This window comes from Bison bison, unplaced genomic scaffold (genome assembly GCF_000754665.1).
Source record: "Bison bison bison isolate TAMUID 2011002044 unplaced genomic scaffold, Bison_UMD1.0 scf7180017864370, whole genome shotgun sequence".
In the NCBI taxonomy this organism is placed as follows: Eukaryota; Metazoa; Chordata; class Mammalia; order Artiodactyla; family Bovidae; genus Bison; species Bison bison.
In genome coordinates this window covers 11,845,184-11,871,511 of record NW_011494942.1, presented here as the reverse complement: position 1 = coordinate 11,871,511, position 26,328 = coordinate 11,845,184, and the positions used below count along the sequence as shown (strand labels likewise).

The 26,328-nt window shown below is 38.5% G+C and overlaps 1 protein-coding gene across 1 annotated transcript in view; it reads left to right on the top strand.

Moving 5' to 3' along the window:
* ITPR2 (inositol 1,4,5-trisphosphate receptor, type 2) overlaps nucleotides 1-26,328 on the top strand; it is a 586,895-nt gene that overhangs the window by 162,428 nt on the left and 398,139 nt on the right. The window contains exons 11-15 of the mRNA XM_010856005.1: nucleotides 9,189-9,340; nucleotides 13,682-13,781; nucleotides 14,290-14,450; nucleotides 22,991-23,132; nucleotides 25,768-25,929. Of these exons, the coding sequence (XP_010854307.1) occupies nucleotides 9,189-9,340; nucleotides 13,682-13,781; nucleotides 14,290-14,450; nucleotides 22,991-23,132; nucleotides 25,768-25,929 (717 nt within the window). The remainder of the gene's footprint in view (nucleotides 1-9,188; nucleotides 9,341-13,681; nucleotides 13,782-14,289; nucleotides 14,451-22,990; nucleotides 23,133-25,767; nucleotides 25,930-26,328) is intronic.

Below are 26,328 nucleotides of genomic sequence, written 5' to 3'. Positions count from 1 at the left end.
AATGTGATCTGATTTTTTGAGGGAATGTCTTTTGTCTCTGCTGGGGATTCTCAACCCCAGAAATCCTGATATATTAATATTTGGGTTAGATCATTCTTTGGTGTAGGGGCTGTCCTTTGCATTGTAGGATTTTTAGCAGTGTCCATGGACTCTTCTCACTAGATTCCAGGAGTGGCCTTCCTGTTCTCTCCCCACCCAAGTGTGGCAACTAAAAGTATTTCTGTAAATGACCAAGTATCTCCTAGGAGCCAGATTGTCTTCCTTTGAGAACCATCAAAAACATACATGAAACAGAAATGTTCTAGGAAGCATGAAACTTTGCTGAAATAGACTTGAAACTTCTATAGATTTTTTCTTTAGGGGGACAGATTCTGAAAGAAGACCCCCTCCCAGTTCTTTGAATATTACTATATATATTCATCAGTGGTAAGATGATAAGGAAAAGAAAGAAAAAAGGGGTCGTATTAGGAATTCGTTTGAGAGCACTTGATTGCGAAGGAACCCTGGCAAGAGAAGCAGTGTTTGCAGCTTTAACTGGCAGGGTTGTGTCTGTTACATAAAGTCTGCAGTGAGAGCCCCAGAGGGTCTGGACCCAGACACAGATGCCTGCACATCTTAGGCTGCAGTGGCTGCGCACAGGTCTGAATCAGCCCTGAAAACGCATACATTATTTCTTACCGAATGTCTCTGGCTCCTCACAGCAGAATCCCTACGTGATGTCTCTGCTAAAAATTCAATGACTCACAAATGAGTCAACAGAGAAGGTGTTACAGGAGGCTGCCTGCTGTTAAGCCCCGGCAGGGCCCCCGGGAGCTGGAGAAGCCAACGAGCCATTAGTATCCTCTCTGGCTTCCCATACGGGATTTTCGACTTACATAGTCTGAGAGACGGTGTGCCTTTCCTTCCAAGTGTAAATGCTAGTTTTCTAAAAGCCCAGCAGACTAGGTTAACATTCTGAGGCCCTGCATGCCCTAAATTGAGAGAGTTTGGGAGAACGAGCTGATGTTAAATTTAACACCTGTTTAAGCTCTGTTGTACCGTAATGTATTTTCATGATGCAAAGAGGGAGAGAAGTGTGCTTCTGTAATTCTCAGCAGGGAACTAGTGTTTTGGGGTCTTTTTTTTTTCCTTTAAAGAGATGTGGGTTTATAAACAAAAGCCACAAGCACACGATTTTGAACAAAACTGTTTTTGTATTATGGGAATAAAGCTTTAATTTTCTTGTATATTGAAACTCAATCCATTCATTTATAAATTGTATACTAGAACTCATTATTCACATTTCATTGTTTAAAAAATTCCAAAGGGCTAGCTTGAAGTTTGCTATCAAACTGCTTATGACAGCTTGTTAAGCAAATTAACAGAGTACAAGAGATTAATAACAGAAAGGTTTAGACTACAGCACTGTTTTAAAAAAACTTCTAAATGTGTTAGAAGCTCCTATTCCCAAATAAACAACTGTCATGCTTTTATAAATGGCACTTATCTGTTCAGTAAACCTTTTTATCCCCAAGGACCTAAGCAGATGATTTGGGGGTACAATATACATTCCATTTATCCTGTGTAATTAAAGTTAAACCACAGGTCTTAAATAGTATGAGTAATTTAAAGTGAGCTTTTGGTTAATCCTAATAAGTGAGGTTTCTGTATGGCAAGGATTTTTATTGTTCACTGTAAGAGTGTCAAACTAGAGAGGTCTCTGATCACTCTTACCAGGATTCCACAGGGAAATATTACCAAGTGGGATATAATAGAAAGTGGGGTTCAGCTGCTCATTGCTCAGAAGCCATTAAAGAGGCCAGGTTGGTAGAAACTGCTTTATTTCGGAGGCTGGCAACTGGTGGGGGATAGGGGGAGAGGACAGATGCCTGTCCAAAGCCAACTCCTCCCCGCCCCCAACCCTGTCCCCTTCCTCTCCCCGCCTCAACAGTCTGGAGGCAAGAGCTTTTATAGACAGAGGGAGGGGGCTACATGCAGAAACAGCACAGTCAATCCTGACAGTCATCTTAAAATCGGTCATTGGTGGTCTGATCAATATCATCTTAATTGTTTTAAGTACAGTTAATCTTCATTTCCAAGGTTGCTTTGTTTCCATTTCTTTGAGGCCAGTTCTCTGAATTGTGGCAGCTTATGTCATGGCTACAGTTTGGTCATCATGTAGTTAACTTCTTCCACTCTGTGTGAGTTTCAGTATCTGCAAAACAGCTCATAGACTATGGCTCAGAATATTATCTATAGCCCTTGAGGAGGAACTAAAGGTCCTTGACTCTACTTAATGGCTAAGCTATTATTATTTGGTCTCCTTTGACTGGTTTCCTTTGTTTCTGCATTCTGTTCTCACTTCAGTGATTAAACCTATTCTTTGGCTAAAGTTTTTCCATGGACAAAAGGCAGGCTGAGGACATGGGGGACAAGGACCATAGGGTCCTGCTCCATTTCAGTAGGAGGGCAGTCTCTAGGATCCTGGACCTGCTCTCCCTTTATATGTCCAGAAAATTCATTTTATTAGCTTTTCAAAAGAGGAAAAAGAGTGTAGACAGGAGGATTGGCTCCACTAAATGAATTCACAAATGACTGATGTATAATCACAAAGTCCTCTCTCAGCTCCCCGTGCTTGTGCTCAGTCGCTTATTCATAGCCTACTCTTTGCAACCCTATGGACTGTAGCCCACCAGGCTCCTCTGTCCATGGGATTTTTCTGGCAAGAATACTGGAGTGGGTTGCAATTTCCTACTCCGGGGCATCTTCCCAACCCAGGGACTGAACCTACATCCCCTGCACTGCAGGCAGATTTTTTACACTGAGCTACTGGGGAAGCCCTCTCAGTTGCTGAGTAGAAATGAAGCCTTGGGGCAGTTAGTGCATTTTCCCTGAAGGAAAGTCTCCATCAAAAGCTAAATTATGATGAGAAGATTGGTGTGCAGATAGCACAGATACCTTTCAGGGATATGGAATGCCTCCAGAAAGACTGGAATACTAATTTGTTGCATCTACATTGGCCTACAGTGAGAGAAACTGTCAAATACTTGTTCATTGACTCTCCAATATTTAGGGTACATGCTCATCTTCTGTTAATAAAACATTTCTTCAAATATGAAAGTGAAGTGTATGAAAGTTCATTGCTCAGACACGTCTGACTTTTTGCAATGCCGTGGACTCTAGCCCACCAGGCTCATCTATCTGTGGACTTCTCCGGGCAAGAATTCTGGAGTGGGTTGCCTTTTCCTCCTCCAGAGGATCTTCCCAACACAGGGATCAAACCTGGGTCTTCTGCATTGCAGGTGGATTCTTTACCATCTGAGCTACCAGAGAAGCCCTTCTTCAAATATGGTTCAATATAATTGATTAGATTTTATTTTCCTTAGCTAAAATTGTGTTTTAATTGTGCCTTTTTGATACTACATTTAAGCCACTTGTCTCAAAAATCCTTTGAGTTTTTTTTTTCCTACAACTGCCTGATCTCATCCTTTATTTCTGCATTCTTCCATTCTGAGGCAGTCTTCCCTCATGTGTATTAATAACACCCATTATGTTGGTGGTTCTTTCTTTTGGCTGCAATAGCATTGCCAAGTACAAAAAAGAGCTCTTTTATAATATTTCTTTGTGATTGTAATTCTCCTGATCTATTTCTCCCCAAGTTTTCATGTTATAATAAAAAAAGAATTTCCTTTTTTTCCTTTCAGAATTAGCATTTTCTCTTCTTAAATCTCCCCATTCCTCTTTCTCTGCCTTCTTCATTGTAGTGATTTTTATCTTCAATATCAGATGTCACCACCACTTTTACTACTGAGAAGGAGTTCCTGGTCGCATATGGTACATTCTACCGGGCCCTGTATAAGAGGATTGTGTAGATCTTCTTGAGACCTCGACTCAGTTATTTGGAGGCGGACAGAAGTGTGATTCCTGTGTCACCAGTACATTTCAGAGCCGCCAGGGAAAGCTACTTCCTTCATCCATACCTTAGTATAATATTTGGATTTTCATGTTGAGTTGGATGGCAGAGATAATGAAACAGTGTACTTTTGGGTTGGTTAGTTGGTTCTTTTATTCTTCTCTCCCTCCCTCCCTCTCTCCCTTCCTCCTCCTCTACCTCCCTGTCTCTTCCATCTTCCCTCCATCCCCACTCTTTCCTTTTCTTTCTTCCTTCAACAGCTTTACTAAGTTATTATTCACATACCATAAGAATTATCCTAGAAGGTACAGTGTTGTGAATCTGCAACCACTATCTAATTTTAGAACATTTTTTAAATCACCCCCCACCAAAGAAAGTCTATATCTACTAGCAGCCCCTATCAACCCAGATCTACTGTCTCTCTGAAGTTGCCTTTTCTGAATATTTCGTATATGGAATTATACAATATATGGCCTTTAAGTGTCTGGCTTCTGTCACTTAACAGAATAAAATGCATACATGTAGCATGTATCTGTATGTCATTCCTTTTCATGTCCAAATAATATTCCATTTGGTGCATGTACCATATTTTGTTTATCATTTGATGGGCTTTTGGCTTATTTCTGCTTTTCAGCTATTATAAATGAAGCTGTTATGAACATTCATGTGCATGTTTTTGCATGGTTGTATACTTTCATTTCTTTTGGGTAGATACCTAGAATTAGAATTGCTGGTTCCGTCTGTGCTGAGTCTCTTTAGTCATGTCCACCTCTGTGCGACCCTATGGACTGTAGACTGCCAGGCTCCTCTGTCCATGGGCTGCTCCAGGCAAGAATGCTGGAGTGCGTTGCCATGCCCTCCTCCAGGGGATCTTTCCGACCCAGGGATTGAGTCCATGTCTCTTACATCTCCTGCATTGGCAGGCAGGTTCTTTACCACTAGCGCCACCTGGGAAGCCTAGAATTGCTGGTTATATGTTTAATATTTTGAAGAACTACCAAACTCTTCCTAAGCGGCTGCACCGTTGTGTGTTCCTCAGCAATATGGGGGGAGACTGAGTGTTACAGTCTCTCCACATCCTAACAGTTGTTGTTGTCTGTTCTTTGACTATAACCATCCTAATACATTTTCCTATTTAGTAATGAGATTGAGCACTTTTGCAAATATTTCTTGGCCATTTTTCTGTCTTCTGTGGAGAAATGTTGGGTCTCATCATTTGTTCAATTTTTAATTGGGTTATTTGTCTTTACAACTGTTGAGTTGTAAATGTTCTTTTTATATTCTGGATACAAGTCCCTTATCAGATATATAACTTACAAATATTTCCTCTCAGACTGTGTACTTTTTAATAGTTTTACTTATTTATTTTCAGTTGTCCTGAGTCTTCATCACTGTGTGGGCTTTTCTCTGGCTTCAGTGAGCTGGGGCTCCTCTCTAGTTGCGGCGTACAGGCTTCTCACTGCTGCGGCTTCTCTTGTTGCAGAGCATGGGCTCTAGGGTGCTTGGGCTTCAGTAGATTCAGCTCCCGGGCTCTAGAGGATACGCTCTATAGTTGTGGCACACACAGACTGGGTTTTTTTAAAACAGGCATTTGTAAAGAGCATTTTAGATGCATAGCAAAATTCAGTGGAAGATACAGACGGTTCCCATATACCGCTGCCCACACGAAAGTACAGCGTCCCCTACCATGAGCATCCTTTACCAGAGAGGTACGTTTATTACACTGGTTAACCTGCCTTGGCGCATCATTATCACCCAAAGTCCATAGTTTACGTTAGGTTTCACTCTTGGTGTAGAACTTTCTATCTCTCTGATTAAAGTAGAATGACATGTATCCATTATAAAAGTATCATACAGAATAATTACATTGCTTTAAAAATCCTGTGTTTTTCCTACTCATTCCCCTCCCATCCCTGGCAGCCCTGATCTTTTTACTGTGCCATCATTTTGCTTTTTCCAGAATATCATACTGCCATATGTTTGAAGTCACACAGTATGTAGCCTTTTCACATTGGCTTTTTTCATTTTAACTATGCCTTTAAGGTTTCTTCATGTCTTTTCATGGCTTGATAGTTCATTTCTTTTTAGTGCTGAATAACATGCGATTGTTTGAATGCCCCACAGTTTATTATTCACTCACCTACTGAAAGGTGTTTTGTTTGCTTTTATGTTTTGGTAGGTATAAATAAAGCTATGATGCAAGTTTTTGTGTGGACATAGCTTTTCAGCTCCTATGGGTAAATGACAAGGAGCATGATTGCTGAATCATATGGTATAGAGTGTGTTTCATTTTGTGTAAAACCATTGGAATGTCTTCCAAAGTGACTGTACCATTTTGCATTCCCACCAGTGATGAATGGGAGTTCATGTTGTTCTACATCCTTGTCAGCCTTTGGTGTTGTCAGTGTTTTGGACTTTGGCCATTCATAGGTGTATATGGGATATCATTGCTGCAAGTGAGATCTAATTAGAGACTTTGCTATTCCCTAATGACATTTGATATTGATCATCTTTTCGTATATGTATTTACCACATGTATGTCATCTTTGGTGAGGTATCTGTTCAGGTCTTTTGCCCTTTTAAGAATTCAATTAATTGTTTTCATATTATTGAATTTTAGGAGTTCTTTGTATATTTTGGATACCAGTCCTTTATTAAATATGTCTTTTGCAAGTATTTTCTCCCAGTCTGTGGTTTATCTTCTCATTCTTTTGACTGTGTCTTTCACAGAGCAGGAGAAATTTGTTTTCATGGAAGCTTGATTATCAATCATTATTTTTCACTGAAAGTGCTTTTGGTGTCATATTTTTCTCGCACATTCCTATTTTCCTTCTAGTGTCCACACTTCCCATTCCTTCCCTTATTTTGACCTCCTCATTCCAACTGTTTTTCTTTCTTTAGACTCTTTCCCTCAACTGTCTTGAGAGTTGAAATACAGGAAATAAATGAAACTGTAGAAAGGCACAAAGGCTGCCTACATTTCAGTAGGGAATAATTAAAGACCAATGTTTTCATGATGCAAAGGAACACATTTCAAGTAATAGAATTTCACTTGACTAGATGCTGCCAGAGATTTATTTGGGAAGAAGTCTTTTTAGCTCACAGATGATCTATGAAGATCTTTCCCAAGCTTGAGATTTCATGAGCCTAAGCTATTATGTTACCCAGGCTGCCTTCTTTCCTAACTTACTTGTCTGGCAAGGCCATTTTTATTGGGTTATTTAAAGACATTTAGGTTTTCTTCTCTCAAGATGGGATGGTGTTTTGCCCTTCAAAGACTTTTGTTTTCAGTTCACAGATTTCCATGCCCTCACTGCAGATGACTGTGAATTGGGTCTTCTGACCCATGAGAATTTTTTCAGAAACCTTAAAGAAGGTTGTTCTTTGAAGAGTGACTCACTCAATGTCTAAGGGCTGCAGATCAGGCCTCTGGCTTTGGGTGATATGGATTGAGATGTCTAGTTAAATTTGGAGTTGAGCATTCACTGCTGCTCTCACTGCTCCCTTCTCCTTCCTTTTCCCCTCTCCTTTCCCCCTTTTTATTCCCTCCTCCCCATCTCGTTCCCTTCTTTCTCCTTTCCTTTCTCTTTCCTCCCCCTCTTTCTCCTCTGGTCCTCCCCTTCTCCATCCTCTTTCTTTCTCTCCTTCCCTCATCTTTCATCTCCTGCAGGTAACTGCACTCATCTCTTTGTTTAAATGAAATAATGTTCTTCCTTTTTCTCAAATTTTTGTTGTAAGATTAGCAAGAACAACCAAGGAATGGTTTGGGTACCCTGAGAAGCTTTGTGTAAATTCACAAGTGTAATTTGCTTACTGTTTTTGCATTTCCTTCTTTCCTATTTCCCTATACTTCCTTCTAATGTGTAGTAAGTTACCTTTTTTCTGATGAATACACATAGTTCATACTTACTGATAAGAAACAACTGTTATGGGGATTAAACTACCTGGGGAGAGTTTGCCAGACTCCTATCTTCATTTAAGTTTGAACTTGAATCTTTGTGGAGGGCCTAGAAGTGAAAGATGCCAAGAGCTACCAGGAACTGCTAGGCTGTGTGAGATTTAGCAGATAGCAATCCTGCTTCTACTTCGGACCCTGGCAGTTCCTCTGCCCATTTGTAGGTCAGTGGTGCTGCCAATTTGTGCACCATTTACAGAAAACACCAGCAAGAAATGGTAAGGATTTTCTGATCCAAGGACAATGATGCTCACAGCCTTGGGATGGTGCTTTAGGTGAACATTTTGGAATGATGAGGTGTAGTACTACATTGCCATGGCGACCTTGAAAGCAAACTTGTCTTTGGATATGAACTGCTCTCATTTATCTTCAAGCATCCCTTCCCTCCTATATTTTCTTTCAACTTCCTTTGATGGTACAATGACAGCCATCCTCTCTTATATTCAAATTTAGTTGATTTAATAAATATGTAGAAGTATTACCAAGCTTATAATTGCTGTATCCTGTTTTGGTTTTCTTATACATCGATCCTTCCATGGGACATAGGAACTTGGGGAAGTTCAAGAGAAAATGCATAATCATCAGTCTTGTGTTATTCTCTGCTTAAAATGGTAGGGATGTAGTGGAAATATTGGCTGAGTTTCATCATAAAGGCTTCTATTCCATTTGACTTCACTTTGTTTGACATTATAGTATCTTCTGGGATCTTCTAGAATAGCCAGTGAACTGAATGGGAATCCTGCTGTTGATTCCCCTTCACTCCAAGTTAATATCCCAATGGTGTTTTAGGGATTAGGCAGGAACTCTGAAACACGTCCATGCTTCCAGTTTATGACATCTAGATGATTCGGCAGTTTCTTCTGTGTTTTTGTTTGCTTTGTTTGGCTGAGCTGTCTTCGTTGTGGTGTGTAGGTTTTCTCTAGTTGTGGAGCACGGGCTCTAGAGTTTTCAGGCTCAGTCAGTGCAGTGCAAGGGTTTAGTTGCCCTCAGGTGTGTGGAATATTAGTTTCCAGACCAGGGATTGAAACCCACATCATCTACATTGGAAGGCGGATTCTTAACCTCTGGACCACTAGGGAAGTCCCTCTGTGTTTGTTTTAAATGTGGAATGCTCAAAATTACTGCTGTGAAAATAGGTTTAATATCAAGGAAGGGCCATAACTATTTTGACTGTTGCTGCTTTGATAATTTGCCCAGCTGAAGTCCTCTGGAGTGTGTGAACTGGAGTGTGTGAACTAGGCATCACTATAATCCAATGAAGAAATACATGCAAATTTAAACTTCTCTCCCAGGTTAGTAACAAATCTAATAAAAGTAAAAAACATTCTACCACCTCAACAGAGAGATGGGGATCTTCCAGCTTCAAAGAAGAAACGCCAGGCAGGGGAGAAGATCATGTACACTTTGGTCTCAGTCCCGCATGGAAATGACATTGCATCGCTTTTCGAACTGGATGCCACGACTCTTCAGAGAGCAGACTGCCTGGTTCCAAGGTAAAAAAAAAAAAAAACACAAAAAAACAGGTTAAACAATAATGTCCCTTTGAATAATTTTACTGGTTGGTAAGAAATTAAAACCATATTAAAATTTTAATATAATTTTTGTGACAGCAAGAGAGCAAGTGTAAGTGAAAAACAAGTGTAAAAAATCATGCCTCTTTTATGAGTAGATTAACATGGTTGTTCTATTCTTAAAAATAAGTAAGAAATTCTGAAAAGTTCATAAGAATTATTTATTTCTACTACTTGGATGTCCCGTGGTTACTAAAATGAAAAACAGTCTAGAAGCATTTCCGTTAATACTTACGGCATTTTTATACTCCAGTAAAAATTAATTTTAAAATACTTATGACATTTTTATTATGTCAAATTCCAGATTTCATTCATTTATTTATTTATTTGTCCATTTGTTCATTTATTTAGTCAATGAGTCAACAAATCTTTACTGAACATTGATTGCCTCCCAGGCATTGCCCTTGGCATTGGGAGGACAACTTTGAGCAAGCTGGTGATGAACTTAAATTCAAATGGGAGAGAGGGGTAATAAACAAATAAGCACAAACTATAAGGTCAGGTAATAAAAATGTTTTGAAGGAAAATTGAAGCATATGGAGAGTTCTATTATTAGGTATGAGACCTCTCTGATTTAGGACATTTGAGAAAAGATCTGAATGATTTGAAAGATCAAGCCCTCTCCATCTGGGATGGAAGTGTTTCAAGTAGCAGGAACATGAAATGGAAAAATATTGAAATTTGCTAGCTGTGCTGAAGGCCCAGCTAGGAGACAAGTAGACCTAAATGAAGAGGGGGAAGGAGGATTGTTAGTGAGGTAATTGGTAACTTAGAATATTTTACATTCTTTTGTTCGGATTTGATGGTTTTTTTTTTTTTTTTTTGGCTCACAGCTGTCTACCTTCCAACAATAGCACTAGGATGCAATCTGTAGATGGATAAAATTTTGCCTTTATTATTAAGTTTAATGGGATTGTTCTAAATTGTACTTGATCCAGCATGCTTGTCCTTGGCCTTGGGCAGATCGCAGTGGTTAGATTGAATGTACATGCTCAAAATGCAGACGTTATTGTGCAGGTTACTTTCAGAGAAGGGAAAACGCTGCTCTACTAACACTGCCGGAAATCACTGCTCCTTGGGCTTCCTGGGCTGTTTCACAGCTGTTCTCACTCATGAGATATGTAGCTGAGTCTGTGGTCACACCACCCAGAACATGCCTGATCTTGGAAGCTAAGCAGGGTCAGACCTGTTTGGTACTTGGATGGGCGAAATGTAGCTGAATCTTGGCCTTGCATGAGCCATTTCTCTTTGGGCTACCAAAAGAGATCTGTAAAGAGATCCACACTGAAGGTTTGACTTGATGCAAGTCTCTGACCTTCTTTTCTGAGTATGGCATCTTAATAAATCCTTGCTCTGACTACTCACTTTAGATTTTAACTCAGCAAACATAGAGCCCTTCTTGAACTCTAACCAAGAAAATTTGCTTAAGGAAAAGGTAGAAAGATCTCACTATATAGACAAGCCCCAGAGCCTTGCTGGGGCTCTGAACCCTCTATATGGCAGGGTTCATCTATTATTATTCAGAGCCGCTGAAGCCCTTCTCATTATAGAACAGATTTTTGTATTAACATATTCTTTGTCATTAGTTGTTTTAAAGCTTCTGCTAATGAACACTTAGTAATAACTACTATTGTAATATAACTCTGGAGCTCTTGCTGTGTGCTGAGCACTCTGTCAAGTTCTTTATAAATATCCTGGCAGCAATTCTAACAGATCAGAACTAAAGACTAGCTGTGCTGTGTGTGCTTAATCGCTCAGTAGTATCTGACTCTTTGCGACCCCATAGCCCACCAGGCTCCTCTGTCCATGGGATTTCCCAGACAAGAATACTGTAGTGGGTTGCCATTTCCTTCTCCAGGCGATCTTCCTGACCTAGGGATCGAACCCAGGTCTTCCACATTGCAGGCGAATTCTGAACCACCTGGGATGAACTAGTTAATGCCTTGCTTTTCATGTCAGCTTTAAATTGGAATCACCTGTGCAGCATTTCGCCCTTTATGCTCTGGCCACGGGAAGATAAGTGAAATCACTTGGAGATCTTTAAAAAGTACTGATGCCTTCTCTGAGTCCCAGACATTCTGATTTAAATTATGTGCAGTGCAGCCTGGGCAACAGGCTGTAGAAGCTTTTCTGGTGACTCTAATGTGCAGCCAGGTTAGGGAACTACGGGCTTAGTGTGACTAGGTTGATCAATCAATGTCTAGCTCATGAGGTGGAATTTGATCCTGAAGAGTGTGAATTTGCAGTCTATACTCTTAACCACTATGAAGCATACCTTCGTCTTTTATTTTTATTTATTTAAAAGATTTTTTTGATGTGGATCATTTTTAAAATCTTTATTGAATTTGTTACAATATTGCTTCTCTTTTGTGTTTTGGTTTTTGGGCCGTGAGGCATGTGGGATCTTAGCTTTCCAACCAGGGATCAAACCCATACTCCTGCATTGGAAGACAAAGTCTTAAGCCCTGGACTGCCAGGAAGTCCTCCCAATGTCTTCATATTTTAGACATTCAAATTACATAAAGATTCTAAGAAAGGATTTTTGTGGTGTAGGTCCTAAGGAGTTATTCATTTCTAGAATTGTTAGAAACTGCAAGTTGTTATGGCTCAAATGTGGCCTCATTAGTTTGGAACTCAGCCATCTAGGTTGACTCCATAAGCATCTATAGGAAGAGTGCAGGGGTAAGAACGACCATGGAGCTGGTCGTTCTCCAGCTATGGCCCCACTTTCCAGATGCTTAAAATACAATGGTGAGGATAATTGAGTCCAGATGACATCTCCTGTGTAATTCCATGCAGAAGATAAGTGGTATCACAGAGGTATTACAGCACCACCTTGCTGATTATTTGGACAATGACCAGACCTTTGCTGTTCTAGATTTTTGAAACTCAGTCTCTATCTACTTTTATGAATGAGCAGAACCATGGTGTTTGAGACTAAATCTCTTTCCCTGAAGCCTTTTTTTTTTTTTTTTGGTTTCTCTTATTGGCCTTAATGCTTTCTGCCTTGTATTATAGGGATTTATCTTATCTTTCCTTCTGAACTTCTTGCAACTTGAAGCAGAGAACTTACCACAATGGTTTTCTTTTAATGGACACTTTATTCATTTTGTTTAACAAATGATAATAAAAGTTTCACTGAAAATGATAATATTTGAGCTGGAGGAAGCTCTAGCTGTTCTTTCTCATACACTCTCTCATAATTCACCTATCATTGGTTCTTACTATTGCTGGAACATGAATTAGCAAATATGGGACCATTGCTCCTAAGGGAAATACAGAGTTAGGTTCCTGCAAGCTTCTGGACACAGTATTTTTGTCAATCAGTTAATACTCAACCTTGTTTTTTATGTGTTTTTGGTTAAAGACACCTCACTTAATATATACTTTTGGTTCATGAACACTGAATTCATGACCAGCAGCACTATAACTCATGCCTGGATGAAGCTTCTCTGTCATTAGTATTTTCTCTGTAATGCACGTCACAGCTTTGCTCTACAGGAACACAAGACCGCACTTCAGCACTACACTTGGGGCTGTTTTCAACAATGAATTCCCCAATGACAGTGAAATCATGGTAATATACAGACCACGAAAAGACACTTGGTGACGGTTCAAGAGCAGAAACCAGAAGGCAGAGCGTCACCTTGTTCAGCCTCACTGGGGCTGTGAATGGCGGGGAATCAAATTTTTTGCCACTCTATGCATGTCTGAGAAAGACTGCCAAAGTTCCCCCAAGAATTGATTTTGGGGGTAGAGATAATTTGTCACAAGTACATAATCTGCAATCACTGAGGATCGACTACACTGTATACTTGCATGTGCAAATGGTTAAACCACAAAAGGGACTACAGCGAGACAGCCATTATAACTGAGATGGTCACAGTCAGTGCTTCTTACCTTTGTATACATCAGAATTTCCTGGAGAGGCTGGTAAAATGCTCACTGTTGGACCTCACGCTCAGATTCTCTGATTCAGTGGACTGGGATAAAACCTTGGAATTTGTATTTCTAGCTAGTGTCCAGGTGATGCTGATGGTGCTGGTCCAAGGTCTAGATTTTGAGAACCACCGGCCTAGGTAATAATACTGCATGCTTTGAAATAGTCTGTAGTCAGATTTTCCCTTAAAATGTGACTGATCTATACTCACTAATTGCCTAAAATATATTTATATTCATATCATGTATGAAACTGTTAAATATGTTAATGTTAAGTGTGTTAATTTTTTATAAGCCATTTTTTAAATATTATTTTTCTTTTAGGAACTCATATGTGCGGTTAAGACATCTATGTACAAACACATGGGTAACCAGTACTAGCATCCCCATAGACACGGATGAAGAGAGGCCTGTTATGTTGAAGGTAAATGTTTCTGAGAATGGTTTACTTTTCATCCAGATGTTGTATGAATAGGATTAGGGGATGACTGACATGTTCTTACAACTGTACTTTGTCAATATTAGAGATTGTTGCACTGGATTTCATCAAGGACTCATGCCCACCAGTCAGGTCACTGCAGGGCTGTGATTCAAAAAGATGCAACAGAGATACCAAGAGAATGGGAGCAGCATGTAGGAAGGGAAGAAGATTCCAGAAGGGCATTTCCTCTCCTCTGTTGAAACTGAAGCAAAGGGCAAGGGTAAAAGGGAAACATTGCCAGTCGGGCTTTGAGAACAAGGCAGGAAATGGGCAGGAGAGATCTGTGTCTCTACAGCTTTTCATAGTGGGCGATGCTTGTAGGAATTGTTGTGTTTGGATCATCTACTTCTGTTTTGTACCTCTTCTGCAGTACTAAGATGTGTTAGTACTTCAGGAGTATTGCATAATTTTTTAATAAAGCAACTAATCTTAATGGAAAAACACATTGCAGATTGGAACTTGCCAGACAAAAGAAGATAAAGAAGCATTTGCCATTGTGTCTGTCCCACTGTCCGAGGTCCGAGATTTAGACTTTGCCAATGATGCAAATAAAGTGCTGGCAACTACAGTTAAAAAGCTGGAAAATGGCACAATAACCCAGAATGAAAGGAGGTTAGTACCTTTCTAGAATGACTTTTACTTATTTATTTATCATTCATATTTTTAAATTAATTTATTTAATTAGAAGCTAATTACAATATTGTGGTGGGTTTTGCCATACATTGACATGAACCAGTCATGGGTGTACATGTGTCCCCCATCCTGAGCCCCCCTCCCACCTCCCTTCCCATCCCATCCCATCCCTCTGGGTTGTTCCAGTGCTCTGAGTGCCCTGTTTCATGCACTGAACTTGGACTGTCATCTCTTTCACATATGGTAATACATATGTTTCAATGCTATTCTCTCAAATTATCCCACCCTCGCCTTCTCCACTGAGTCCAATAATCTATTCTTTATATTTGTGTCTCTTTGGCCATCTCACATATAGGGTCATCGTTACCATCTTTTTAAATCCCATATATATGCGTTAATATATTGTATTGATGTTTTTCTTTCTGACTTACTTTGCTCTGTATAATAGGCTCCAGTTTCATCCACCTCATTAGAACGGATTCAAATATGTTCCTTTTAAAGCTGAGTAATATTCCATCATGTATATGTACCACAACTTTCTTATCCATTCATCAGCTAGTGGACATCTAGGTTGCTTCCATGTCTTGGCTATTGAGAACAGTGCTGGGATGAACATTGGGGTACATACTTCTCTTTCAGTTCTGGTTTCCTCAGTGTGTATGCCCAGCAGTGGGATAGCTGGGTCATATGGCAGTTCTGTTTCCAGTTTTTTAAGGAATCTCTACACTCTTCTCCATAGTGGCTGTCCTGTTTTGCATTCCCTTTTTTCCATACCCTCTCCAGCATTTATTGCTTGTAGACTTTTGGATAGCAGCCATTCTGACTGGTGTGAAATGGTACCTCGTTGTGGTTTTGATTTGCATTTCTCTAATAATGAGTGACGTTGAGCTTCTTTTCATGTGTTGTTAGCCATCTGTATGTCTTCTTTGGAGAAATGTCTTTTTAGTTCTTTGGCCTGTTTTTTGATTGGGTCGTTTATTTTTCTGGTATTGAGCTGCATGAGCTAGAATAACTTTTAAATCATCAAGAGTCAGTTGTGAACTCTTGCAATAGCTCTCAGGTGAATGAATGACTCTAAGGAAATACGTAGAATGGTCTCCATGGCAGCACACCTGCTTCTCAATGAGCAGATCCTGGTGCCTAAATGAACATAGTAACATTAAAATCTGGGGAATGTTTACATTTTTCTATTTTAGTTTGGCTTGAACACAGTTGTTTTGAGTTACTTTCTGACCTTTCCTTTTAAATGTTTTATAAGAGATGCCTTTTGATGCACTTGATTTGATATTTGGGTTTGGAGTTTTAGAAGCCCTAAAAGTTTTATGCTTTTTTGTTCTTATTTATTCAAGATACATTTCTCTGCTCAAGTCCCACAAAGCAAACATGTTATATAATACCAGCAAACAGTCTGCAAAAGTGTAGCTTTCTGCCCTTGTAACTCGCTCAGAGACACTCGAAAAAACTGGATCTTTGATTCCTCCACTCATTCTGTTTTGGAAATGAGTAAGAAAGAGTGATACTGATAGCCATCAGTCATTTCATCCCTACTTTATTTGGTACTATGTTAGGTACTGTAAATATATTTCTCTAGTCCTTCAAACAACCTTGATATGGACATTATTCCCATTCTACATAAAGGATAATTGAAAGTTTAAGCCAATCAGGTAAGGTCACACTGTAAATGGGGGATTTAATCATGTGTGTTTTTAAAGTCCATAGGTTTCCAATACACCAGAGCGCAAGCATTCTCTGTATTTATCCACTTCATGGTCTGCTACATACCTTTCAATTTGAATAAGAAAAATAAGAAATTACCAATTTCCCAGGCATTCACACACTGAAATTCTCATGACAGCTGGTGAAATGATAATTGGTATCAGTTCAGTTCAGTTGCTCAGTCGTGTCCGACTCTGTGAACCCATGGACTGTGGCACGCCAGGCATCCTTGTCCATCACCAACTCCCAGAGCTTGCTGAAACTCATGTCCATTGAGTCAGTGATGCCATCCAACCATCTCATCTCTGTCATCCTCTTTTCCTCATGCCTTCAATCTTTCCCAGCATCAGGGTCTTTTCCACTGAGTTAGTTCTTCACATCAGGTGGCCAACATATTGGAAGCTTTCAGCATCAGTCCTTCTGATGAATATTTACGACTGATTTCCTTTAGGATTGACTGGTTTGATCTCCTTGCTTTCCAGGAGATAACTGATATAAGCATTTTGAAACATAGTTTGACAGTAAGGAGCAAAGTTTAAGGAAGCAGTCACTCCTCGTGTAAGTGGAATCATGCGGTGTTTGTCCTTCTATGACTGGTTTATTTCACAAAGCAGGTTCACTCATATTGTCATATGTGACAGGATTTCCTTGTTTGTTAAAATTGTGTAGTATTCTTAGGACAGTTTGCTCACGGTGGCAATGCAGCCATGAACAGCACAGGCTCCATTCACATCTTCATGCAATTTACAGGCTTGAGTATTGGTTCCAGTTCCCTGAGATAGGAGCTCAGAATCTAGAGCAGGGGCCATCCAACATGTGATCACCAGATCAGATGTCCTTCTGATACAGAGTTAATATCTTCCTATAGCAGTCTCATTTCCCTTTGAATTTTTTTTTCCTTTTTATTTTTTTAATTTAATTTTATTTTTAAACTTTACAATATTGTATTGGTTTTGCCAAATATCGAAATGAATCCGCCACAGGTATACACGTGTTCCCCATCCTGAACCCTCCTCCCTCCTCCCTCCCCATACCATCCCTCTGGGTCGTCCCAGTGCACCAGCCCCAAGCATCCAGTATCGTGCATCAAACCTGGACTGGCGACTCGTTTCATACATGATATTATACATGTTTCAATGCCATTCTCCCAAATCTTCCCACCCTCTCCCTCTCCTACAGAGTCCATAAGACTGTTCTATACGTCAGTGTCTCTTTTGCTGTCTCATACACAGGGTTATTGTTACCATCTTTCTAAATTCCATATATATGTGTTAGTATACTGTATTGGTGTTTTTCTTTCTGGCTTACTTCACTCTGTATAATAGGCTACAGTTTCATCCACCTCATTAGAACTGATTCAAATGTATTCTTTTTAATGGCTGAGTAATACTCCATTGTGTTTATGTACCACAGCTTTCTTATCCATTCATCTGCTGATGGGCATCTAGGTTGCTTCCACATCCTGGCTATTATAAACAGTGCTGCGATGAACATTGGGGTAACGTGTCTCTTTCCCTTCTGGTTTCCTCAGTGTGTATGCCCAGCAGTGGGATTGCTGGATCACAGGCATTTTACTTGCTTGATATTCCTGTCTTGACACCAGCTATCCTTTGTTTGTGTTTGAGTAGATGCCTTTTTTCGATATCCATTTGTTTCAGATTTGCCAGTCATTTTGCTTTGTTAATGTCTTGTGAGCAGGCAAGAGCTGGATTTTAAAAATATAATCTGATAGTCTATTTGAATTCGCTAACGTTTAATTACCTTGATTTGTTAAATAATGTGTTTGGACTTATTTGAATACCAATGGGTATCATATTTTGTTATTTTCTTTCTCCTGTATAGCTTTTTTTCTTTTCCCTCTTCTTCTTTCTTCCTTTCTGTTGGAGTGGTTAAGTTTGTATTTTCTCCCCATTTTTACTTTTCTTCTGGTTTAGAAGCTATAGATCCTGTTCCTATTCTTTTGCAAGTGCCCATATGGTCTTGTCATACATTTCAGCTATATCTTCTTTTTTACACAACTTGAAAATATTTCTTTCTCTCATGGGAGAAAAATACTTCAGAATGCTTTGATTATTCTCTGCTATTCTACTTCCCATCTTTTTTTTTAGGGGGCAATAGTTGTCTAGACCCATAGTTCTGAGTTTATTCTTTAAATTACTTATGTCATCTAAGTTATGATGTATCACTTTTTTCCTGAAAATTTAGTTCCTAAAATTATTTTTCAGTTATTAATTATATTAATGTATTTTACCTTTTGTTCTACTTGCTTTTATTTCTTGCATTTCACTCCTCTCTGGGTTCACTTTTCTTTTTGCTGAAATTTTTTCTTTAGTCTGTTCAATGAGGTTATAAATCTTATTAATCTTTATATGGGGATGTCTTCATTTTACCTCCTTTTTTAACTGATACTTTATGTATGAAATGCCAGCTTGACAATTCTTTTTCTTTAGTATTTTAAATTTATAACAATTATTTTCTGTTGTATCTTGCCGTTAAGAATTATTATTCTTTATTGGCCTTTTTTGCTTACTTTCTGATAATTTTGTAGATTTTTTTCTTTTGTCTTTGATGTCCTAAAGTTTCACTACAATGTGTTTACAAGTAATTTTTAATTTTATTTTTCCCACTTGACACTTAGGGTATACTTTTAATCAGAATACTTATATTTTTCTTCAATTCTGGAAAATTTTCAGCCATCTTCCTTCAAATATTTATCTTTTCCTCTTACCTCTCTTCTGGAACTCCTATTAGATGGGTGTCGAATCCTCTTAATTCATCTCCCTTATCTCTTAACTTTCCTTTTATAACTTGCCTTTTGAAATCTGTCCTGCTTCCTAGATTGATTTTTTTGATACTGTCTATAAGTCACCACATTTTCTTAGAATGTGTGTGTAGTATTTTACCTTCATGAATTATATTTTTATTTAAATGATTATAATTTTGTTTCTCAGATTTCTATTGATTCTTTTGCATAGCCACATTTTCTTCATTTGTATCTGCCCTCTTTTATGTATAGTGTCTTCTTTGGTATATAATTGTTTTCTTAACTCTTTGAGGATCGGAAACACACTGATTTAAAAGTTATTTTGAAATTGTACTGTTACTTGCATTTTTTTGGTGATGAAGTGCCTCCTGGCTTTTCAGTATGATGGATGGCTTTCTTAATGTCAGTTTTTCTCTTGTGCTTTGAAATTTAAATATGCAGGTTCTTCTTGAGTGGAAATATTTTTCTTATTCTCTCTCTGCATTCTTTCATCTTCTTTATTAGTTTTATGGTTGCTTCCACCTTGCTCATCTCAACAAGTCCAGAGCCAGATCTGATAGTGAGGGCTGAGAATTTGTGTCCTCCGCTAATTTGAGGCTTTGGCCATGGAGATTGCAGGTGGTTGAGTCCAGTCCTGTCTGTGTGCTTCCTCTCTTTCCTCCTATCACTCACTCACTGCACAGCCGGGACTGGAACAGGGGTCACAATATGTTTAAGGTTCCTTTAAAAGATGGAGACACCTTGCTTTAGTCTCTGCTTTTGTGTCTTTAGTTTAGTTCCCTGCCATATGCTTTCAGTCCCCATTGTCTTGCCAGTACTGAATATTATCCTTGCTCATCACTGTGCTTCTTATTTCGTTCCTGGTTTTTGTTATGTTTTAGGTATGTCTTTTTTAAATATATATTTTGTTTATCATGGGTGCATATGATAAAATTCACACAAAAAGTTTTTAATAAAGGGAAATTAATAAGTTTGAGTGATTAAAGGACCTGCGTCTGCCTGCAATGCAGGAGACCCGGTTTCAGTCCCTGGGTTGGAAAGATCTCCTGGAGGAGGAAATGGCAACCCACTCCAGTACTCTTGCCTGGAAAATCCCATGGACGGAGGAGCCTGGTAGGCTTCAGTCCATGGGGTCACAAAGAGTCGGACACAACTGAGCGACTTCACTTTCACTTTCACCCATCTCCCAGTACAGAATTGTAATTTGGTCTAAACTGAAAAAATCGTTTTATTTGCCACAGATGGGATGCTTGAGGTGAAAAGACAACAATAAGGTTTCAACAGTTTTGGAGGTCAAAAGAGAAGACTCATTTTCTTGACTATCATTGCCTCATCATTAGGGGAGGTGGGCTCTGCAAATAAGGTTAATGTATAGTCATTCTTAGTCAAGACTGTTAATTTTCTTCATCATCATTCCATTAGCTATCACCAGTTTTTAATTTATTTTTAATTGGAAGATAATTGCTTTACAATATTGTGTTGGTCTCTGCTGTACAACATTGAGAATCGGTCATAACTATCTATGTATATATATATCCCCTTTCCTCGTGAGCCTCCCTCGCAGCCTCCCATCCTTCCCCTCTAGGTCATCACAGAGCACCAGGCAGGGCTCCCTGTGTTATGGAGCAACTTCCCACTCTATCCGTTTTACATATGGTAGTGTATATATGTCAAAGCTACTTTCTCAATGTGTCCTACCCTCTCCTTCCCCTGCTGTGTCCACAAGATCATTCTCTACATCTGCATCTCCACCATCATTCATTTGTAAGCCATCTGGAAGAGTTTGAAGCAGAGGCATTTGTAGTTGCTCCCAGAGTTGCACTTTCTTAAATAACTAAACACCTGAATACAATATCCTCTAAACAGCAAGAGAAAAAAAAACAAAACCCAATACTTCTAAAAAGAAAATGCAGATACATTTATGCTTGGACTGGACTTGTAAATTGAGCCCTTGAAGCTCAACTCAATTTTAGTTTGCTGAAGAAGTCTGAGCTCAAAATAAATATTTTATTATTGCTGTTAAGGACAACAGAATAATTTAGAAGATGTTGAGTCACAATTTGGAAAGAAATTCACACCACATTTTGATGTGTAGAAATCATGTTTTACATTTCTGTGGGTGCCCCTAGAAGCTATGTCAGTGAATCCTATTCCTAAGACATTTTGTCGAAAAGAAACAGATGGGGTTAAAATTTAAAATAGGCACACAAGAAAACATATCTCTGGAATTTGGAGTAAGTTTATGAACTTTGGAGGTGCGCTGAATTTGGATGTGGTGGCTAAATTCTGGATTATAGGTTTATCCACTTGGCTCCACTCCCTTGCAAGAGTTGAATCTGGAGGTAAGATCAAGGTGCTTCATAACGGAATACATTCTGCACTTTTCTAGAGTCACTGAATCTCTTAAATTGTAGTTCTTTTGTTGATGTGATCTTGATTGATCATACTAATAACAGTGAATAATTATGCTGATGTATATGGATAAAGCTTATTTATTGAAATATAGTTGATTTACAATGTTGTGTTAGATTCTAGTGTAAAGTGATCCAGTTATATATAAATATATTCGTTTTCATTATGGTTTATTATAGAATGTTGAATATGGTTCCCTGTGTTTTTCAGTAGGACTTTGTTGTTTATCTGTTTTATATATGGTAGTTTTTATCTGCTAATCTCAAACTCCTAATTTATTCCTCCCCCACCCTGTGCCTGTTTTTGTAACCATAAGTTTGTTTTCCATGTCTGTGTTTCTGTTAAATGTTAAAACATTGTAAATAAATTCATTTGTGTCATATTTTAGATTCCACATACAAATGATATCATATGGTATTTGTCTTTTTCTGTCGGACTTGAACTTCACTTAGTAATGGTAATCTCTAGGTCCATCCATGTTGTGGCAGATGATACTATTTCATTCTTTTCTGTCTGAGTAGCATTCCATCATGCATCTATATGACATCTTCTTGGATAAAGTTTACTTAAATATTTGTTGGATAGTTTTTGTAGTATTAAAAAATTCATATATGATGCAGTTCCCTGGTGGTGTAGTGCCTGTATGAATTTTACAAAAAAGAGTCACACAGGAAATGATAAACCACAGGAAGGAGGAAGAAGAAAGCTAAGGGAGGAAGGTGCCAGATGCCACTAATGTTCAAGTAATAGTTAAAAAAAATAGCCAAAATGTAGAATTAAAGGTAAACATTAGTGTATGATTTTAGGGTGCTATGATTTGTATAGATCAGTTAATACTTTCAGAACAATTTAGAGATATGATGGCTTGCTCTTGTCTCTCTTTGCAGGTCATTTAAGTTTTTCCTATTCTGTACAGAGAGAAATTGTAATGTGGTAAAGATTAGAAAATGTAGTTGAGTTGATAATAAAAAAGAACAAATTTGAGTTTAAGAATTTAGTTTAGCTGTTCTCTCATAAAGCCAAAATACCCTTCTTTGTGAGTCAGTCATGAAAAAGCATCTGCTGATGGGTGTTATCCTCTCAACACCTCTGATTTTGGGACTCATGGGGTTTTTTTTCATAATTGTCTTTGCAAATACTTGATTAGAGTTGGAGGTAGGAGTAGGGGTTGGTGGAACTGAAGAAGGGATGCTCTTTGCAAAGATTTAAGTAAATGGGAAAAGGCAATGGCACCCCACTCCAGTACTCTTGCCTGGAAAATCCCATGGATGGAGGAGCCTGGTGGGCTGCAGTCCATGGAGTCGCCAAGAGTCGGACATGACTGAGCGACTTCACTTTCACTTTTCACTTTCATGCATTGGAGAAGGAAATGGCAACCCACTCCAGTGTTCTTGCCTGGAGAATCCCAGAGACCGGGGAGCCTGGTGGGCTGCCATCTATGGGGTCGCACAGAGTCGGACACGACTGAAGTGACTCAGCAGCTAATTTAAGTAAATATTTACTGTATTAGTTATTTCATTAAATGATTTTATTATAAAATACTTTTACTTTTTAATGTTTTAGTGCTTATTTACAAATATTTCCAAGATTAAGCACACCATAATATTTCCCTTTCTTTTTATGATAGGTTTGTAACCAAGTTACTGGAAGACCTTATCTTCTTTGTTGCTGATGTACCTAACAACGGACAAGACGTTCTAGACGTGCTTATCACCAAGCCAAACCGAGAACGTCAGAAGTTAATGAGGGAACAGAACATATTGGCACAGGTGACTTTGCATATTTTATCTTTTGAATTATAGTATCAGGAAAGTTCTTGTATTAGTTACCTATTGATGTATAACAAATTACCCCTAAACTTAGTGTCAAAAGCCAGCAGATACTTAGGTTTTCTGTGGACTAGGAATCTGGGGGTGGTTTAGGTGGGCAGTTCTTGCTCACGGTGTTTCACAGGCTGCAGTCAAGGTCTTGGCTGGGTTGTGGTCATCTCGAGGCTCAAACAGGGGAGGATTTATTACTCAGCTCACTCACTTGGGCCTCTCCACAGGGCTGCCTCAAGACCAGGCAGGTTGTGTTCCTTAGAAGTGAGGGATCCAAGACAGAAGAAGAGAGGGCCTCCAGGTGGAGGTCATAGTCTTTTTGTAACCTCATCTTAGAAATTCTAATATCTCATCATTTCTACCTTGTTCTCTTAGTTAGAAGTGAGCCAATAATTCCAACTCACAGTCAATAAGACAGGATTCCATAAGAGAGTAATTCCAGGAGGCAGGGTTCACTGAGAGCTATCTTGGAGATGGCCTGCCACAGACCTCTGAAAAACCTACATGGTCAAACTGTTTCCAGAAAACATGCTGTAATAATGTTCTAAGTAGAATTTCCAGGGGAGCTTGGAAGCTGCCATTTCCATCTGCTTCCTCCTCTTCCCCCATTTTCCCCTCAAAAAGTAGGGCAGTCTATTCATTAGTCACAAGTGCTCTTTACAGTATTCTAGTTTTTTCCCTGGAAGTCTAGAAATGCTCCTATGCTATGTCTTCCTGAAGTTGTTCATCATGTGCCGGCAAATTAATTTACTCCCTAATACTATGCACGTTTGGACATGCCTACCTTCGTGCATTCTTTTTATTCTGTTAATTGCTATATAAGTAATGGGCTTCTGCCTTAACTGTGGACTGTAGGAAGATCCTTAAAAAATAAAATTTATGTTATTAATATACCTGCTATTGTAGAGTTGGGAAAGGAAAATAGTAGACATTATCAGTTAATATTCTGTAGCTGATTGTCAGAATATATAAAATCAACAGTTTTCTCAAATAAAATAAAGGTTGCAAATCTAATGAGACCAAGTCTTTTCTAACATTAGCATTTCTTTTGTATAAAACATTTGATTTCAAGGACTTTTAGAACCTTGAATGATTTATTATTTCAACCAATATATGTCAAATATTTTACTTCAGTATAATAAATAGAAAATTCACAGTTTAGTGAATATAGAATTATTGAAGAAACTTTAATTCATATTTTATTTCATGGACTACAGAGGATAATTCTGCTTTCTTGTATGACTCCTCATGTCTTTGCCTAGGTGCTCTTTTATAAATAATTTACTCATCCTGCCAGTTCATCTCCAGGTGATCCTACCTGCTGTCTTCTTGCCTAAAAAGAGTCATGCTCCTCAATGCTTTTTAAATACTTCCCAACTGCTAATTTTCTTACAAGAAGAATCTGAGTCACTGGGTATCACCAGGTGCCCATATGGCTCCTTATTTGTTTTGAATGCTGATACATTCATTGATTTGGTCACATCTTTATGTATACAAATAATAAGTTAATTCTTTTACTAAGAGGTTTAAAAGCAATATTTGGAGGTAGTCAGTTTTAGATGAAAAGTAAATTTCCTTATAGTGTTTTGATTTTCCTTATAGTGTTTTGATTTTTAGAAATTTATAGGGAATAACAGAAGTAGTTGTTTGACTTCAAAGCCCATTGAAGTCAAACTATATTTTAGTGCATCTGAATATGTTCATGTAACTTGGTAAAACTTAAAATCTTTAAAATTTTATTATTTTTAACCAAATATTTATTTATTTACGTTAAGTCCTTATTGGTTACTTTAAATATAGCAGTATGTACGTGTCAGTTCCAAACCCCCAATTTAGCCCTCCCTCCCACCTTCCACCAGGTAACCATAGTTCATTTTCTAGTTTGTGAGTCTGTTTCTGTTTTGAAAATAAATTCACTTGTATAATTTTTTTTAGGTTCTGCATATAAGTGATATCATATGATTTTTTTCTTTTTCTGTCTGACTTATTAGGGAAGTTGAACACTTCCCAAATATTTTTTATTTTAATAAAATAGAATTTCTAAACAAAATGAAGCATTTTATTTAAATATTGTTTTGTCATTTAATTTAGGGAATATTTTTAGCAGTATTTTTCTGTCCCTTAATATGTTGGTCTTATATCCCCCCAAAAATCTTTCTTTTATTTTTTCACTTTACACTGCTGCTTCTGCTGCTAAGTCGCTTCAGTCGTGTCCGACTCTGTGCAACCCCATAGACGGCAGCCCACCAGGCTCCCCCATCCCTGGGATTCTCCAGGCAAGAACACTGGAGTAGGTTGCCGTTTCCTTCTCCAATGTGTGAAAGTGAAAAGTGAAAGTGAAGTCGCTCAGTTGTGCCCAACTCTTAGTGACCCCATGGACTACAGCCTACCAGGCTCCTCCGTACCTGGGATTTTCCAGGCAAGAGTACTGGAGTGGGGTGCCATTGCCTTCTCCACTAATTCTACTCAAATATTACAAAAGCCTTTTTGAGTCAACGTTTTTTGTTATAAAAAAATTAAAAAATTCTAAACATGCACCTCCATTCATCAGAATAAGTCATAGTTGTTGTTGTTTTCTTAATAGGTATTTGGGATTCTTAAAGCACCCTTTAAGGAGAAAGCAGGAGAAGGCTCAATGTTGAGACTGGAAGATCTGGGGGATCAAAGATATGCCCCCTATAAGTACATGCTGAGGCTGTGCTACCGTGTGCTGAGACATTCGCAGCAGGACTACCGGAAAAATCAGGTTCAAGGATGGCCCGCCTTTTTATCTTTTTAACATCTAAAGTATGGGCGAAGTTGTTTGGTTACAGTTCCAAGACATATAAATTAGGAATGGGAAATTCTTCTTTGCAGTGAAATGCTCTTGGTCATTTGTGTGTGTTCCAAAACGTTTCTTTTATAATTGAAATATTTTATAACACACAAAAATGACCTGCAAATGTATTTAAAATGACATACATATTTATTATTCCTTGTAAAATTAGAATTGTTGGGGGAAGATGTCTGAGTCCTCATGTGTGCATGGTATTAGCTCCTGATGGGAAGGAGGCATGCTGGATATATTATGTAAAGAGGAATGAGACATTTCTTGGCATTTCTAGAAACACGTGACATACCCCATCATGTGTAGGCTAAAGAGTTC